The sequence below is a fragment of the Grampus griseus genome, assembly GCF_964374135.1.
Source record: "Grampus griseus genome assembly, chromosome: 10".
In the NCBI taxonomy this organism is placed as follows: domain Eukaryota; kingdom Metazoa; phylum Chordata; class Mammalia; order Artiodactyla; family Delphinidae; genus Grampus; species Grampus griseus.
Genome location: NC_139004.1, coordinates 68,245,927 through 68,262,440, shown reverse-complemented (window position 1 = coordinate 68,262,440; position 16,514 = coordinate 68,245,927). Strand labels below are relative to the sequence as shown.

The 16,514-nt window shown below is 51.4% G+C and overlaps 1 protein-coding gene across 2 annotated transcripts in view; it reads left to right on the top strand.

Annotated features, from left to right (window-relative positions):
* Positions 1 to 163: 163 nt before the first annotated feature.
* The window catches only part of NT5DC2 (5'-nucleotidase domain containing 2), a 17,672-nt gene continuing 1,321 nt past the window's right edge, over positions 164 to 16,514 (top strand). The window contains exons 1-10 of one of the 2 annotated variants that reach the window (XM_082663905.1): positions 164 to 430; positions 13,127 to 13,311; positions 13,454 to 13,528; positions 13,793 to 13,848; positions 13,990 to 14,083; positions 14,285 to 14,413; positions 14,526 to 14,586; positions 14,671 to 14,773; positions 14,895 to 14,996; positions 15,204 to 15,285. In XM_082663905.1, coding sequence (XP_082520031.1) covers positions 211 to 430; positions 13,127 to 13,311; positions 13,454 to 13,528; positions 13,793 to 13,848; positions 13,990 to 14,083; positions 14,285 to 14,413; positions 14,526 to 14,586; positions 14,671 to 14,773; positions 14,895 to 14,996; positions 15,204 to 15,285 — 1,107 coding nt within the window. In that variant the 5' untranslated portion in view covers positions 164 to 210. Of the gene's footprint in view, positions 431 to 3,668; positions 3,705 to 13,126; positions 13,312 to 13,453; positions 13,529 to 13,792; positions 13,849 to 13,989; positions 14,084 to 14,284; positions 14,414 to 14,525; positions 14,587 to 14,670; positions 14,774 to 14,894; positions 14,997 to 15,203; positions 15,286 to 16,514 lie in introns of those variants that run through there. The other variant, XM_082663906.1, reaches the window with a different exon arrangement.

Sequence of the window (16,514 nt, the reverse complement as noted above, 5' to 3'; positions counted from 1 at the left end):
CTGGGGGAGGGGGTCGGGGAGTCCGCCCCGCCCCGTCCGGGACTTCCCGCCCCCCGGACATAGGGACGCTCCCATTGGCGGTCGGGCTCCGCGCGCCGCGCCCATTGGCCGGCCGCTGTGAGGAGCACGCGGCCACGGTGGCGGGCGCGCAGTAGGAGGGCGGCGGACGGGCCGGAGGGCTGAGGGCAGCGCGGGCGGCGCGCAGCGGGCATGGCGGGTGTGGGGCTGCGGGCGGCCGCTCGGCGCTGCCTGCCGCGCCGAGACCACGGCGGGCCGCGAGCCGCCTCGTCCTCGCCCTCCTGTCCTGGTTGCGGCCCTCCGGGTCCCGGCGCCCACTGCCCCGGCGCCCCGCGCTCGGCGCCCGCCGGCGGCGCCGAGCCCAGCGCACACCTGTGGGCTCGATACCAGGACATGCGGAGACTGGTGCACGGTAGGTGAGCCCGAGCGGGAGGAGCGCCGGGCGTGTAGCCCTCTCGGCGGCACACGCGAGCCTGGCCGACGGACCGACGGACCGAGTTCCAGGGTACCGCTCCCGAGTCGTCCCGGGCGCCGCTCCTCGGGGGGAGCGCCGTGGTGGGGCTCGCCAGGGCCCCAGAGCCCTAAGGCCGGGCAACCCTTCGGGAGGGACTCCGGCGGAGGGTCCTGGGGGCTTCTGAGGACTCCCGGAGGCGGGCGGGTGCGCGGTTTGTTCCTCCGCTCAGTATTCAGGAGCTCGGGGTTCCTGTAGCGGCCGCCGGAAGGCGGGCCCCGCCGTCTTTCCTCAGGGTCCCGCCTGTTGGGAGGCCGAAGCGGAAACGCCCCCAACCCCTTGTTCTCTTCGGGGCCTTTAGTTGGGGCGGGAGTACTGGGGACAAAGCCAGCCAGCCGGCGGCGCTGGCCGAAGCGGGCTCCTAGAGATTCCTGACTCAAAAGATGCCGACTAGACTCTTCGGACGCCTCTAGATTCCGCCCTGGAGTCTCGCGCTCTCAGCTCAGGAGGGGAAGGCGTTGTTTGGAGAAACGACACCAAGTCGCCCAAGTCCCCTGGAATCCAGAAGGGTTGCTGCTTCCTTGGCCAGGGCACTTACTCCTCTATCCTCTCTCCCTCTGCAAAACTGGCAGATGAGGCCCCAGAGCACCCTGGTGAGGCCAGAGGGCTGGATATTTGTTCTGGTCTCTGGGGCCCTGCCTCTTTAGCAGACAGATGTGGTTGGGGCTTGGCCCTATCACTGACCAGCTGGGTGGCGCTCAGCAAGCCTCTTCCTCTCGGACCCTCAGTGTCTTACATCGGAAAACACAGTCCTGGGGCCTCTGTCACAGGGTTGTGGTGCTGACTCGGAAAGAGTCCAGGAATGGATGGGGCAACTTCAGGAGGAGCCCCTCTGGGAGTGATATAGCTTTTGCCATCTTATAAGACAAAGTGGTCCTGTCTGGAAGATTCCAACTGCCTGAACGAGGGCTTCCACTCCAGCTGTGTAGAGACCTGGGAGTAGTATGGGTGGACAGGACTCACATTTTGAGGAGCTGAAGGCAGAATAAGCCCTGAAGACTGGTGGTTTTGAAGCCCTTGGGCCTCTATCAGGACCATCCCTGCCTCCCCCCACCACCCAGTGGACTGGGCATACATGGGGTGCCGTTTAAGGACCTGTCTTTGCTCTGGGCCTCGAGAAGACCCTCAGTAGAGCAGCCTGAGAAGCCTGCATTGTAGGTGTGGGGGAGAGACATAGGGAAGTCTAGTGGGCTTTATCACTCAGGGCCCACTTGGATTTTCAGATCTTCACAGAGACCCCCCCCCCCCCCCCCCGCAAGCTCCTCTTGATGTGATAAGGGCAAGGTCATTTCCAAGATGCCATAGTGAGTGCCGGGATGGACCAGCTTTGCACCCCTGGGTCCTAACTATCCCCTTCTGGCTGGGTTTCCTTGGGGGAGATTCTGGACATTGAGACATGCTGATGCCTGTGGGCAAAACTTTGCTGGGGAGCCAGGCCCCAGGCCAGCCCCTCCCCCCCCAGCCTCATTGTGGTGACACTGGAAGGCTAGGCGGAGGGACAAAGTGATTGAGGCAGTTAGGGTGACCTGAATTCAAATCTCAGTTCCATGGCCTGTTGCTAGATGGTTTGGAGCAAGTGACTTTACCTCCCTGCACTCCAGTTTCTTCCTCTGGATGATGGAGGAATAAATGTGATCACCTCATGGGATTGGAGTGAGCTCTAAGGCACCTGCAGCAGCTGGGAGGATGGCCCCCACAAGTCTCATGGCTGCCATTGAGAGGAGTTGGCCTGGAAGGTGGGGGCTGGACAGTGAGACCAGTGAATTTGGGAGGCTGGTGCAGGTGGGGGGCATATCTCCTCACCTGGCCCCATGCACCACCACAGCCCTATGGAAGAAACTGGGGCCTTCTGGCCCCCAGAGCTATGGTTTTCTCAGTCTAGAAGCTGGGTCAGGAGGCCAGGCCTGTGGGCTGCTTCCCCATCCTGCTTTGTTCCTGGGAGGGTTGTCCATCCCTCGGAATATCCTCAAGGGCAGAGGCGAAAGCCTGGATTTGGCCAGAACTCAGTGCCAGGAAGGGGCTGCACAGCCAAGCAGACCCCTACCCTCCTGGGGAACTACTGGGCTTTGTGCTGAGAGTCACAGATGGCACCCAGGAACTCAGGACCGTGGGAAGGGACATCTCAGAAGCAGCTTCATAAGAGAGCTGATGTCAGCTGTGTCTCATGTGCACCCAGGTGAGGAGTGTTCCATCTGCACCCACGAATCTGAAGCAGCTGCTCTTCCAGGCCTAAGGGCCACCAGAGGAACCAGCCACACCTGTTCCCCCACCCACATTCTGTACTTGTCTCCAAAGGAAAGGGGATGGGTGTGGAGCCTGTGTTCCAAAGGGACCTCTGAGGCAAATGTCTGCTCCATGGCCAAGGGCTTCTGCTTCAAGATCACAACTTGTGTCTGAGACAAAAATTAATTCACTGGAGGCTTGGGCTCTTTGGGCCTCAGCCACAGGCTAGAGGTCTCAGGAACGGGGCCACCTGGAGCCCCTGCAAGGCAGTGTGCTGTGTGTGTACCTAGTCCTGCCTGCTCCCCTCTGATTCCCTGCAACCCGTTTCTTTGAGGGAAACTGGGGACAGGGAAATGTGGGCTCCAGAGGTGCATTGCCCATTTAATCCTACATTTGCCACGGGTCCAGGTGGGAATGCTGCCCAGAGCACGTTCTGTATGACCCTCTTTTTAATTTTGTAGGTTGGTACAATTTTTATTCCTCCTTTAGAGACAAGGAAACTGAGCCCCAAAAGGTAAGGTGTGGTAATTTTCCTGAGGTCACAGCCATGTGAGGGAGGGTTCGGTCTGCTCTCTCTGACCTCAAAGCCCGTGCCCTTTCCCCGTCCACCTCCCCCACTGCACAGATGGGGAAACAAAGGCAGATAAGCCTGGAGACCCTCAGCCCCCTAGGGAGCAGCCAGGGGATTGGGGTGGCTATGACTGTATCCTCAGAGGAGAGCAGCCTGGGTAATGACCCAGAACCTACCACATGTCCCACCTGTCATAATTAGCAATGTTCCCTGCCTAGCGGTGATGCTGAAAACTCGGCCTCTGTACACCAGTGCTGAATCAAGTCTCGGAGACAGAGTTTTAGGTGAAGTAGAAGAGAATAGCTTTCCTGCTTTGCCAGGCAAAGGGGGACGCAGCAGGCTCCTGCCCCAAAACACTATCTCCCAACCCAGGAGGAGTTGGTAAGTTTTTCTAGCAATGGTGCAAGGGTGGGGTTGTTGAGAAGATTAGGGTGTGAGCAGGGTCTGCACTCCTTTAATCTCATCTCAGGTGGTCTCCTAATCTTGATGAGCTTCTCTGGTTCCTCAGATCTTGCCTCAGGTGGTTTCTCGGCTGTTGCTCCGTTGTCTCCCCATCCTTTCCCTTCCCGACTAACAGCTGTTCAAATCTGCCCTTTGGAACCCAGGGAAGGTCATGGAGGCTGGAGTCTGTTCCCTACAAACAAGAAATGAGGGACAGAAAGGCTTCTGTGCCCAGGAGCCCCACAGGGTCTTGCTTGGTTTCACTCCCCCCTTTTCTTTGATACTCCTCAGTCTTGAGGAGAACAGATGTTGGACAAGATAAGGAATAATTGTTTTGGATAGAAATGTTAATCATAAACTTGGCAGAGGGACTCGGTTTTAATCCCTGCTTCAATTTTATCTTTCCCCAAATCTTACTTCCTGCTGAAACGGGGCATAGATACCGAATTAGAAATATTAGAGGGCTTCCCTGGTGGTGCAGTGGTTAAGAATCCGCCTGCCAATGCCGGGGACACAGGTTCAAGCCCTGGCCTGGGAAGATCCCACGTGCCACGGAGCAACTAAGCCCGTGCGCCACAACTACTGAGCCTGAGCTCTAGAGCCTGTGCTCCGCAACAAGAGAAGCCACCACAATGAGAAGCCTGTGCATTGCAATGAAGAGTAGACCCCACTCGCTGCAAGGAGAGAACGCCTGCACACTGCAACGAAGACCCAGCACAGCCAAAAATAAATAAATAAATTTATTAAAGAAACAGAAAGAAAGGATATTAGAAATACTTGAATTCCTAGTCCTGGATCCGAGGAGTCCTGTATGATTAAGATCTCAATCCCTTAGTCTGCCATTTTGGTGCAACAGACCCAAGTTAAAGGTAAAACGAGTGACAACTGGATCTTTAGTAGATGGTGTAGATCTCACTTCCTTAGAAATTCAGGAGAATAAATCGGAAACCCAGTCTGGAACTGGGCTGTTGTAGCCAGTTGTTTCCAAACAATTCCCTGTAAGGGGGAAAACTCACCAAGTCAACCCTGAAGACTCGGAAATAGGAAGCTCACCACATATCCAGCAGTTATGAATTATCAAGAGAATCAGCATATGAATCTATAGTTTTGTGGGGAAAAGTAAAAGGTATGAGAAAGAATAAGAAAACAAAACTTCATTACACTTGTCGGAACAAATACTTAAGGTTTCCCAAAGAGTGAGATGTCCACTTCTTAGGAGTCTTGTTCGCTGGCTGTAGGCAGGTGTGGCTGGTCAGTCTCTGGTGATCATCTTACTCTAGTGTGATGTACCCATGGTTTTACTCCATCCAGTTTCAGAGAGGTATGAGTGGTAAGAACATCATAGGCTCCCTTCCATTTTTCTTCAAGCTGCTGCTCAGGTTCTTGTTCTTTCCACACTTTCAGCAGCACCCTGTCTCCTGCTTTGAAGGGATGAAAGGGAGCTTCCAGGCGAGGGGGAGACCTGTGAGACACAAACTCATGCTTAGCGGTTAACAATTGACCAGTCTGTTGTACATACTGCTTAACTTATTTATTTGAAGTATAGTTGATTTACCATGTGCTAATTTCTGTTATATAAAAGTGACTCAGTTATACACATATATACTTTTTTTTTTTTTTAGGCTGCATTGGGTCTTCACTGCTGTGTGCGGTCTTTCTCTAGTTGCAGCGAGCAGGGGCTACTCTTTGTTGTGGCATGCAGGCTTCTCATTGTGGTGGCTTCTCTTGTTGCGGAGCATGGGCTCTAGGCGTGTGGGCTTCAGTAGTTGTGGCTCATGGGCTCTAGAGCACAGGCTCAGTAGTTGTGGTGCACGGGCTTAGTTGCTCCGTGGCACGTGGGATCTTTCCAGACCAGGGCTCGAACCTGTGTCCCCTGCATTGGCAGGCGGATTCTTAACCACGGTGCCACCAGGGAAGCCCTACATTATTTTTTTATAGTCTTTCCATTATGGTTTATCCCAGGAGATTGGCTATAGTTCCTTGTGCTATACAGTAGGACCTTGTTGTTTATCCATTCTTTTTGTTTTTTTAAGATTTTTTTTTTAAATGGACCATTTTTTTTTTAAGTCTTTATTGAATTTGTTACAGTATTGCTTCTGTTTTATGTTTTGGTTTTTGGCCACGAGGCATGTGGGATCTTAGCTCCCTGACCAGGGATCAAACCCACACCCTCTGCATTGAAAGGCAAAGTCTTAACCACTGGACTGCTAGGGAAGTCCCTGTTCATCCATTCTAAATGTAACAGTTGCATCCAGTAACCCCCAACTCCTAGTCCATCCCTCTGCCTCCCCACCTCCCCACCTCTCCCCTGGCAACCAAAAGTCTGTTCTCTATGTCTGTGAATCTGTTTGTTTTGTAGATAGGTTCATTTGTGCCCTATTTTAGATTCCACATGTAAGTGAGATATATGGTATTTGTCTTTCGGACTTAGTTCACTTAGTATGATAATCTCTCGTTGCATCCATGCTTGCTGCAAATGGCATTATTTCATTCTTTTTATGGCTGAGTAGTATTCCATTTTTTATGTGTACCACATCTTCTTTATCCATTCATCTGTTGAACATTTAGGTTGTTTCCATGTCTTGGCTATTGTGAATAGTCCTGCTGTGAACATAGGGTGCATGTATCTTTTTGAATTATAGTTTTGTCTGGGTATATGCCCAGGATCAGGATTCCTGGATCATATGGTAGTTCTATTTTTAGTTTTCTGAGGAACCTCCACACTGTTTTCCATAGTGGCTGCACCAACTTGTATTCCCACCAAGAGTGGAATTCCCTTTTTTCCACACCCTCTCCAGCATTTGTTATTTGTAGACTTTTTAATGATGGGGATTCTGACTGGTATGAAGTGGTACCTCATTGTAGTTTTGATTTGCATTTCTCTAATAATTAGTGATGTTGAGCATCTTTTCACATGCCTACTGGCCATCTAAATGTTTTCTTTGGAGAAATGTCTATTATGGTCTTCTGCCTGTTTTTTGATTGGTGTTTTTTTTTCTTTTTTTTTGTTTTTTTTTTGTTGTTGTTTGTTTTTTTGGCCGCACTGTGCAGCTTGCAGGATCTTAGTTCCTCAACCAGGGATGAAACCCGCACCCTCAGCAGTGAAAGTACACAGTCCTAACCACTGGACCTCCAGGGAATTCCCTGGGTTGTTTGTTTTTTTGTTGTTGAGTTGTATGAGCTGTTAGTATATTTTGGAGATTAACTCTTGTCTGTCTCATCATTTGCAAATATTTTCTCCCATTCCGTACGTAGGTTGTCTTTTCATTTTTTGAGTGGTTTCCTTTGCTGTGCAAAAGCTTGTAAGTTTCATTAGGTTCCATTGTTTATTTTTGTTTTGGGAGACTGACCTAAGAAAACATTGGTAGGATTTATGTCAGAGAATGTTTTGCCTGTGCTCTTCTAGGAGTTTTATGGTGTCATGTCTTACGTTTCAGTCTTTAAGCCATTTTTAGTTTATTTTTGTGCATGGTATGAGGGTGTGTTCTAACTTCATTGATTTACATGCAGCTGTCCAACTTTCCCAGAACCATGAACTGTTTTTCTTTCTTTACTCTTAGGAGCCAAGAATGGTCGCCTGTATATAATTTCTTAAGGGCTCAACCCTCGCCTGCTTCTAGGGGCCACCCACATATGGAGGAGAGCAATTGGCAAGCCCTTGTTCTATTTTAGATGAGTTTCCTGGCATAGCTTAGCAAAAGTTCTTCATGGTGTGATTCATCTTCTTAGCCTTTCTCATAGATCGGTGTCTCCATGCTGAGCGAAGTTTCCATTATATACCTAAAGCTTTATTTACTGTTTGTGTTATTTCTGCTATGAAAGCAGATCCATGGTCACTCTGAATAGTAGAGGGAAGGCTGTACCTAGGAATAATGTCCTTAAGAAGAGCTTTTGTCACTTCTAATACTTTTTCTGTTCTGGCTGGGAAGGCCTCTACTCAACCTTGATCCACGTGCAATCCTTGTAAATCTTTAGCCAAAATCTCGTTGAAGAGAGTGGGGGAATTTTTAAATCCTTGTGGCATCCCAAGTCTGATGTAGCTCAGAAAATTCAAGTTTGCAACAATACAGAAATATGTCCGAAATCACATACACAACGGTCAGTTCGTTTTACCATAGTTACTCCATTTTGACTTTCAAATGCACTCCCCTCCTCAGTGTCAAAGCAGATGTACAATGCGTGTCTGAAAGGCCACAAAACAGGCCTTTTTTTAAAGTTAAACCATGTATAAGCCAGTGACTTCCCCACACCTCAATACATGCAGATTTTTTTCATCATTTTCCCTCTGATTGCAAATCTTTCAATAGAAAGCATTGATAATCAAAATAGCTGTCCCTCAATGCCGGGGTGATACAGCTGTTTGACCTGGTTGTAGATCATGTCCCTCCATGCTAGGCCTCTTTTATATTTGCCTAGTTAATCCACACTGGAGGAAAACTGATCAGGTATCATGAACAAGCTCAGAGGTATGTTAGTGAGGAAACATTTTATAGGACATACATTTTATCATTTATACCCAATTGTCACACGAGCATTGTACATGTGCTTTAAGCAGTAGACCCAGCTCAGTGGTATGATATGACATTTATGAGAGACCTGTATTTGTCTGAAGGTCCTTCGCATAAATCTTGAAGATGAAGCACTTCTGCAAAAGCATCAGAGTACAATAACTGTCTATAAATGACAGAAGGACTTAAAGGATGCAGTTAAACATCTGATTACAATGTAATCGATAAAGAAACTTGGTTACAATAACCAGAATTACAACTGATTACATTTGATTTAACGTACCAAATCTTAATTAAATGTTTCTCTCTGAAATGCCTCAGGGGCCCTCTGAAGCATCTCAAAGTTAGCTGGAGGTCAAAAGAACTTTTAGAAACTGCCAAACAATGCTATTTACTTAACCAAAGTGAAAAGATTTTAAAGGTGAATACAGATCACTTAAAGGCAAAGGAACTCACAAGCTGTTATCAAAAGCAGTATTTCAAGAAAACTTTAGAGGAAGAAACCAAATCCAGTCTTGTCCCAGCCCACTCCCAACAAAATTCATTTACCCAACTAAATTTCCTTTTCCTTTTCTGCAGACCTTCTACAACTTTCTGTAAACATTTTGCCCCTTTTCCATTCAAAATCAACCAGCTCTAGGGCAAAAATCACTTTTTTTTTTCCTTAGGAAAATGCAGTGCCATTCCTCATACCATCTTTTGTTCAAAACACACAACCTACTTTCCTTAAGCAACCGTGAATTGTCTTCAGCACTCTGTAGATTTATAAACATAAATACCAATAATTTCTAAAGACATGTGCTTTCTTTTTTATTTAATATTCTTCACTCATTTATTTATGGCTGCGTCGGGTCTTAGTTGTGGCATGTGTGCTCTTCTTTGCGGCGTGCGGGGCTTCTCTCTAGTTGTGGCATGCGGGCTCCAGAGCGTGTGGGCTTAGTTGGTTGCCCCACAGCATGTGGGATCTTAGTTCCCCGACCAGGGATCAAACCCACATCTCCTGCATTGGAAGGTAGACTCTTAACCACTGGACCACCAGGGAAGTCCCAGACATGTGCTTTCTTATAAAGAATCACAGGGTGGCACCAAATACCTTTAGTTCCTACATACCTTTAGTCTCTCTGCAAAGGGAAGCCAGTATTCAGTAATTAATGTTTCAGTATCTTATTTTACTTGGCAATGGCCTACCTATTCAATAAACTTCCATCATTTAACTTAATTTAGCACAACTCTACAATTTTAAGTTACCAAGCATCTGGAGAGATTATTCTTAAGTAGACATTCCTAAAATACTTACTCATAAAGAGTTTACCTAAAAACTCTTAAACCTCGTTTGCTTTACTTAACACTGATGATTCTAAATACATGTCTATATTAATTAAACCAACAAGCTTAACCTACCTTCAGTAACAGATATCAATTCAGTACTGAGTATTTCCCAGATCGTGTGGTCCAAAATTTATATTGGCCAATTTTTTAGACATTTAGATTTAACTTGTAAGCTCTTACTTTTAAGTCAATTAAACAGAGCTCATTTACAAGTTAGCTCCTACATAAAGACAGAACCAGAGATCTCACAGTTTTTCCACTTTGAGTTTAATAAGGCCTTCTTTCCCCTGCCCTTTTTCTTCAGTCTCAGGAACTAGAGATGGTCTAGATAACATGTGTTCCTGAGGACCTAGGCACAGGGGGAAAGAAATACCAATTCCTTTTCATGGGAGCATAGCTGAAGAGCTCCTAGTTTTGTAAAAATACCCTAGGGGGTGTACAGAGATTGAACAGAGCTCTGGTCACCTATAACAAGGCTAGTCCAAAAGGGAAAATCCCAACCAACATTCCTCCACAGGCAAAGCCCCACGCAATAGGGAAGGATACACTGATGTTGTCACACGTGAGCTCTGTTATTCACAAAAGATGTCTCAACCAGTCAGTGCAAGTACTGACACACACACACATACAAAAAACAAACATGGTCCCACAAACAAAAGATCAGACAAGGCGTAGCCCAAAGATTCCATTTCCACTCCCGGACAGAGAATTCAAAGTGGCCCACAATGAGCAGGTAGAATTTTCCCACCCTGCACAAGCCAGAGTGGCTCACCCCAAAACAATACACATAAAAGCACAGATGACAGGTAAGCTATGGCCACACAGATAATTAGAGGTGTAGTTTAAAAATTCTGCTTCCACTCCCAGACAAAGGTTTCCAAACAGATTGGCTCAGTTCTTGAAAAAGAACAAACCCAGAGTTGGCTCTTGGAGAGCCCAGAGTGGCTAGCCCAGATGGAGTGGAGAGAATTCCCAGCCTTTCCATTCCTGTGACAAAAGGATTCTAGCTGAAGAATAGAATAATAATTTAGGCTACCACACAAAGGCCACTTCTCCTTACTTTTAAGAATGTACATTGGCCAAACAGAATTACAATAGAATCTCATTCTTTTTAGCCATAGGTTGATAGCTATAGGTTGACCAGTCTGCCAGAATTTTCCCCAGGGGACTATCAGATGGACTCGAAGAAGAAGCACTTCCCATGTTTGATTGAAAGAACACTCAGGCTCAGACCAAGAACAAACCAAAATCCTAGCCAGCAACAGAAGCCTCAAACCAAAGAAACCAAAAACCCAAACAGAAACCAAAACGAAATGGGCTTCCAAGTCCCACTTAGCCCGTGATCTCTGCCCAAGTGGCACACCTCTCAAATGGGATTTCCTGGAATGGAGAATCCCCCAAATGGGAACCAAGGTTCCCCCAAACGGACAGGGTCAAAGTGGCCACAGAGTACACGCTGGGGGACTTCCCCAAATGCTAGCCGAGGTGTTGTGACATCCCAAATGCTACTTTTATGCTTCCCCAAAATAATTCCTTGGAGTAGGAAGTCCAGGGTGGTCCAGGCAGGAGGAAGAGAGGAACATCCTCAAGGCGAAGATGACCTCGGCAGCTGGGCAGTTGCTAGGGTGGTCCCTAGCAGGACCACTCTTCCACTGTCTCGTCCCGCCTCGGAGTTCCAGCTGCCAGGATGGCCGATGGGGTATGACTGGGGCTCAGCCTTCCCAGACAAGGGTCCCAGGTGATCTGGTCTCTAAAGGAATTCTTCAGCCCTCCACTCTTGAATGAGGCTGGCATGGAGAAAATCTTGGAGCATCCAATCAAGCCAGGGAACCACCCCCCCCCCCGCCCCGCACCCGCCCCAGGACTGCCCACGAGTCAGCCCCATGTTGGGTGCCAAATCGAATCTTGGAGACAGAGTTTTGGGTGAAGTAGAAGAGAATAGCTTTATTGCTTTGGCAGGCAAAGGGGGACAGGCTCCTGCGCCAAAAAACTATCTGCCAACCGGGGAGGAATTGGTGAGGAGTTTTTATAGCAGTCGTTCAAGGGTGGGGTTGCTGATAAGATTAGGGTGTGTGCAGGGTCTGCACTCCTTTAATCTTGTGGTCTCCTAATCTTTTTTTTTTTCTTTTTTTAATTTATTTATTTTGGGCTGCACTGGGTCTTCATTGCTGCGCGTGGGCTTTCTTTAGTTGCGTCGAGCTGGGGCTACTCTTCGTTGTGGTGCGCAGGCTTCTCATTGCAGTGGCTTCTCTTGTTGTGGAGCACAGGCTCTAGGCACGTGGGCTTCAGTAGTTGTGGCGCACGGGCTTAGTTGCTCCATGGCATGTGGGATCTTCCCGGACCAGGGCTCAAACCCGTATCCCCTGCATTGGCAGGCAGATTCTTTTTTTTTTTTTTTGGCTGCGTTGGGTCTTCGTTACTGTGCGCGGGCTTTCTCTAGTCGTGGTGAGCAGGGGGGCTACTCTTTGTTGCAGTGCGCTGGGCTTCTCATTGTGGTGGCTTCTCTTGTGGAGCAAGGGCTCCAGGCACGCAGGCTTCAGTAGTTGTGGTGCATGGGCTTAGTTGCTCCGTGGCATGTGGGATCTTCCCAGACCAGGGATCGAAGTCGTGTCTCCTGCATTGGCGGGTGGATTCTTAACCACTGCACCACCAGGGAAGTCCCAAGAGGCAGGTTTTTTTTTTTTTGCGGTACGCGGGCCTCTCACTGTTGTGGCCTCTCCCATTGCGGAGCACAGGCTCCGGACGCGCAGGCCCAGCAGCCATGGCTCACGGGCCCAGCTGCTCCGCGGCATGTGGGATCTTCCCGGACCAGGGCATGAATCCATGTCCCCTGCATCGGCAGGCGAATTCTTAACCACTGTGCCACCAGGGAAGCCCTGGTCTAATCTTGATGAGCTTCTCTGGTTCCTCAAATCTTGCTTCAGGTTGTTTCTTGGCTGCTCCTCCCTTGTCTCCCCATCCTTTCCCTTCCCTACTAGCAGCTTTTCAAATCTGCCCTTTGGAACCCAGGGAAGGTCATGGAGGCTGGAGTGGGGGACAGAAATGGGGGACAGAAAGGCTTCTGTACCCAGGAGCCCCACAGGGTCCTGCTTGGTCCCAGGGGCAGTGAATGTCATTACGTGGACTGGTGGGCAGCTGAAATCCGATTAGAGGGGCCTCACTGTGAGACCTGTGGCAGGTGCACAGAGCTGGGGCCCTGAGCAGCAGCGGAGCTACCCAGTACCCCTCACCTTGATAATGTTCCTAAGTCCCAACCCCAGCTTCAGGCAAGGTGGAAAGTGTCAGAGCATAGCCAGGTGTCCCATGGGGCTTATGAGAGTCTGGAGGAGGCATGGCTCAGAGCAACTGGTAGGCTGCAGGCGGTGGTATAATCCAGGACCCATAGGGTCCTTACCCCACCCATGTGACCCTGGGCGAGTGACTTTTCTCTGAGCCTCAGTTTGACCTAATGCTGCATTGAGCTAAGAGTACCATTTTAGGGTGTTTCCTGATCATCCTCATTACACTTATACCTCCTTCCTCTAGACCTCCTGCCTCCTGAGGTCTGCAGTCTCCTGAACCCAGCGGCCATCTATGCCAACAACGAGATCAGCCTGCGTGATGTGGAGGTCTACGGCTTCGACTATGACTACACCCTGGCCCAGTATGCGGACACACTGCACCCAGAGATCTTCACTGCCGCCCGTGACATCCTGATTGAGCACTACAAGGTGAGGCCAGACAGGTAGGGGTCCCAGGCCGGATCATGGGGCGCCCCTGGATGGGTGGCTGAATTGATCCCCTGAGGCAGCTGCCCAGCCAGCAGGTCTGTCAGTACTGCTGGCTCAGGCCTGACCTGATTTCCCCTGACAGTACCCAGAGGGGATTCGAAAGTATGACTACAACCCCAGCTTTGCCATCCGTGGCCTCCACTATGATATTCAGAAGGTGAGTGGCTAGACCACTGACTCCCTGGCCCCTCCTGACTGGATGTATATCAGAACTACTTCCTTAGCTGCCCGTCTCCTATGCGGGCGGGGGCGGTGCTTATCTTTCTACTCCCTTGGCCTCAAAGCTGTAGCTTCCTCTTGGCGTGCACATGATACCCTTGGTACCATCCAACTGGGGCTTCGGCATGGGGGCTAGCAAAGGCTGGCTCAGAGCTAATGGCAAACTCCTTCATTGCCCGTCTTACTCCCTTGGTGCCCTCAGAGTCTTCTGATGAAGATTGACGCCTTCCATTATGTGCAACTGGGGACAGCCTACAGGTCAGTGTTAACCTTGCCCTGACCGCACCCCAGCCTGCTGCTCCAGGTCCACACTGTCCTGCATCACCCCACGGTCCCCCACCCTACACCGTGGCCCGGGTTCAGGACCACTTCGGACTGGTGATCTCTGCATCCACCCAGGGGCCTTCAGCCTGTACCAGACGAAGAGGTGATCGACCTATATGGGGGCACCCAGCACATCCCACTGTACCAGATGAGTGGCTTCTATGGCAAGGTACTCGCTCCGTCTGCCACTGCCCAGGGCAGCCAGCTCCATGACCTCACAGTGGGTGCTGGCTCCCTGGGAGGCAGTGCCCACACCCTGGTGCGCCAGCCCTGACCCACAGGCTGTGCCCCTCCACCAGTGTCCCAAGACATATTTGGAGCGCTTGGGTCTCCGGAGCTGGGGCTTGCTGAGTCAGTGGTCCTTCCTCAGGGTCCTTCCATCAAGCAGTTCATGGACATCTTCTCGCTGCCAGAGATGGCACTGCTCTCCTGCGTGGTGGACCACTTCCTGGGCCATGGCCTGGAGTTTGACCAAGCACACCTCTATAAGGATGTGACGGTGAGGGCGCTAGGCCTGCCTCCCAGTGTGGCAGGGAAGGTGAAGTCCAGCCACAGCAGGGCAGGTCCTCCTGGGCTCCACTGTGGCCTCACTGTCCCTCCACTGCCCCCAGGACGCCATTCGAGATGTGCACGTGAAGGGCCTTATGTACCAGTGGATCGAGCGGGACATGGGTAAGGGGGGATGGTTGCCCTGCTGCGGCCTGTCCGGGCAGGGTGCAGGGCTGGCCCTCACAAGCTCCCATCTCCCCCCATTAGAGAAGTACATCCTGCGAGGGGATGAGACATTCGCCGTCCTGAGCCGCCTGGTGGCGCACGGGAAACAGCTGTTCCTCATCACCAACAGTCCTTTCAGCTTCGTGTGAGCACCCCCGTGTCCCCCAACCCGTGGGAGGAGGGAGCAGGGCAGGGGCCTGAGTTGGGATGGGCAGGCCTGGAGCCTCCCTCAGACACCTGCCACCTGTCCCACTCTGTCCCACCAGGGACAAGGGGATGCGGCACATGGTGGGTGCCGACTGGCGCCAACTCTTCGACGTGGTCATCGTCCAGGCAGACAAGCCCAGCTTCTTCACCGACCGGCGCAAGTATGGGCCTGGCAGGGGCGATGGGCCCAGGGAGCGGGGACTGGCCTCTGCTTGCCGCCCTGTGTGCCTGGGGTGGGGGCACCCCCTTGCTGATGGGCAGGTGAGCAGGTGGGCCTTTGCAGAGTGGGAGGTGTCCAGCCTGTGGTCCTGCCACAGACTGGAAATCAGGCCCTTTAACCCCACCCTAGGCCTTTCAACCCACCCTAGGCCTTTCAGAAAACTTGATGAGAAGGGCTCACTGCATTGGGACCGTATCACCCGCCTGGAAAAGGGCAAGATCTATCGTCAGGTGAGAGCCATCTAGGTGGGAATTGTACCTGGTAGGGACCCCAGGGCCCAGCCACGGCCCCAGGCTGTGGCGGGGCTGCCGCACGGCCTCTTGGGCCCTGACCAGCCACCACACCTTCTGTTGTGGCTCTGTCCCCTCACAGGAAGTGGCTCCCAGGGCCTGGCCCAATTGCTTGGCCTCTCTGTGCTGTGCTTTCCTCGTCTGTAAAAGAGGTATAATACTCTACTTGAGTGGTGGTGTAAAGCTCTTAGGTTGTTGGGGCATTCGCCAAGTGCCCAATAAATGGCCCTGCTTTTGCCTCGGGCTGAGCACTCTGCTGCAGCCAGATGAGCCTGGTTGGGGCCCCCGAGTTGGGCTGGTGGGGGTGCTGGCACAGGCCTCGGAGGAAACCCCTTTTCTGGCTGGCTAGGAGGGTGAGAAGGGCCTTGTGCTTGGTGGGGAAGTGTCAGGTGGCTGTGAGCAGGAGGTGATTAAGGCACTTGGCTCTGGGTGGAATGCGGAAATCCTGGCTGAGCTGGGTTTCTTGGAGATGGAGGTTCCAGAAGCTGGGGGCAGGGAAGAAGCCAGCAGTCGGGCCAGTGACAGGCACAGGGAGCAGCCTCGGGCCGCCCAGTGCCAAGGTCCCAGCCCTTCACCCCTGCCGACCGCTCGGCCTTCCACCCTGCTGGCCCCCAACTGTCGGTGGCCCCCTTGGGCACGAGCTTTACCCCTCGGCTCTGAGGCTGATGCTCCCTGTTGTCTTGGCATCCTGGCTGAGCCTGAGGAGGGTCACGCGTCTTTGTGGGGAACACTGATTTTTCTTCTCTGGCAGGCTTTAGACTTCTGTATGCCTGGTGTTCTGAAATTTCATTGTGTGTGTGGTTCTCGTCGTCTTGGCACGTCCTCAGCGCCCCGCCCGCTCGTACTTCCCTCCTGCTCCTCACCTTCTCTGCTTGAGCTTATTTCAACCATTAAGCCCTTCACAGCTACCTGTTTCCCCCACGGCTGTCACCTCCCCAGGCCTCTCACGCCTGCAGACTGCCTCTAGTAACTCCTTTTTGCTGGGTGTATATTCTCACTTCTGGGCTGTGGGTGCCTGCCCTGTGGAGGCTGCTGCCCCTGCCCCGGTTTCTGCTCCCCTGCCAGCTTCCTCTGCTGTGCTTGAGCCTGGCTGTTTTCATCTCTCCAGCTTTGGCGCAGGAGGGGCAGGTGGCCTCACAGTGAGGACTGCCATTGGTCTGCTGGGTCCC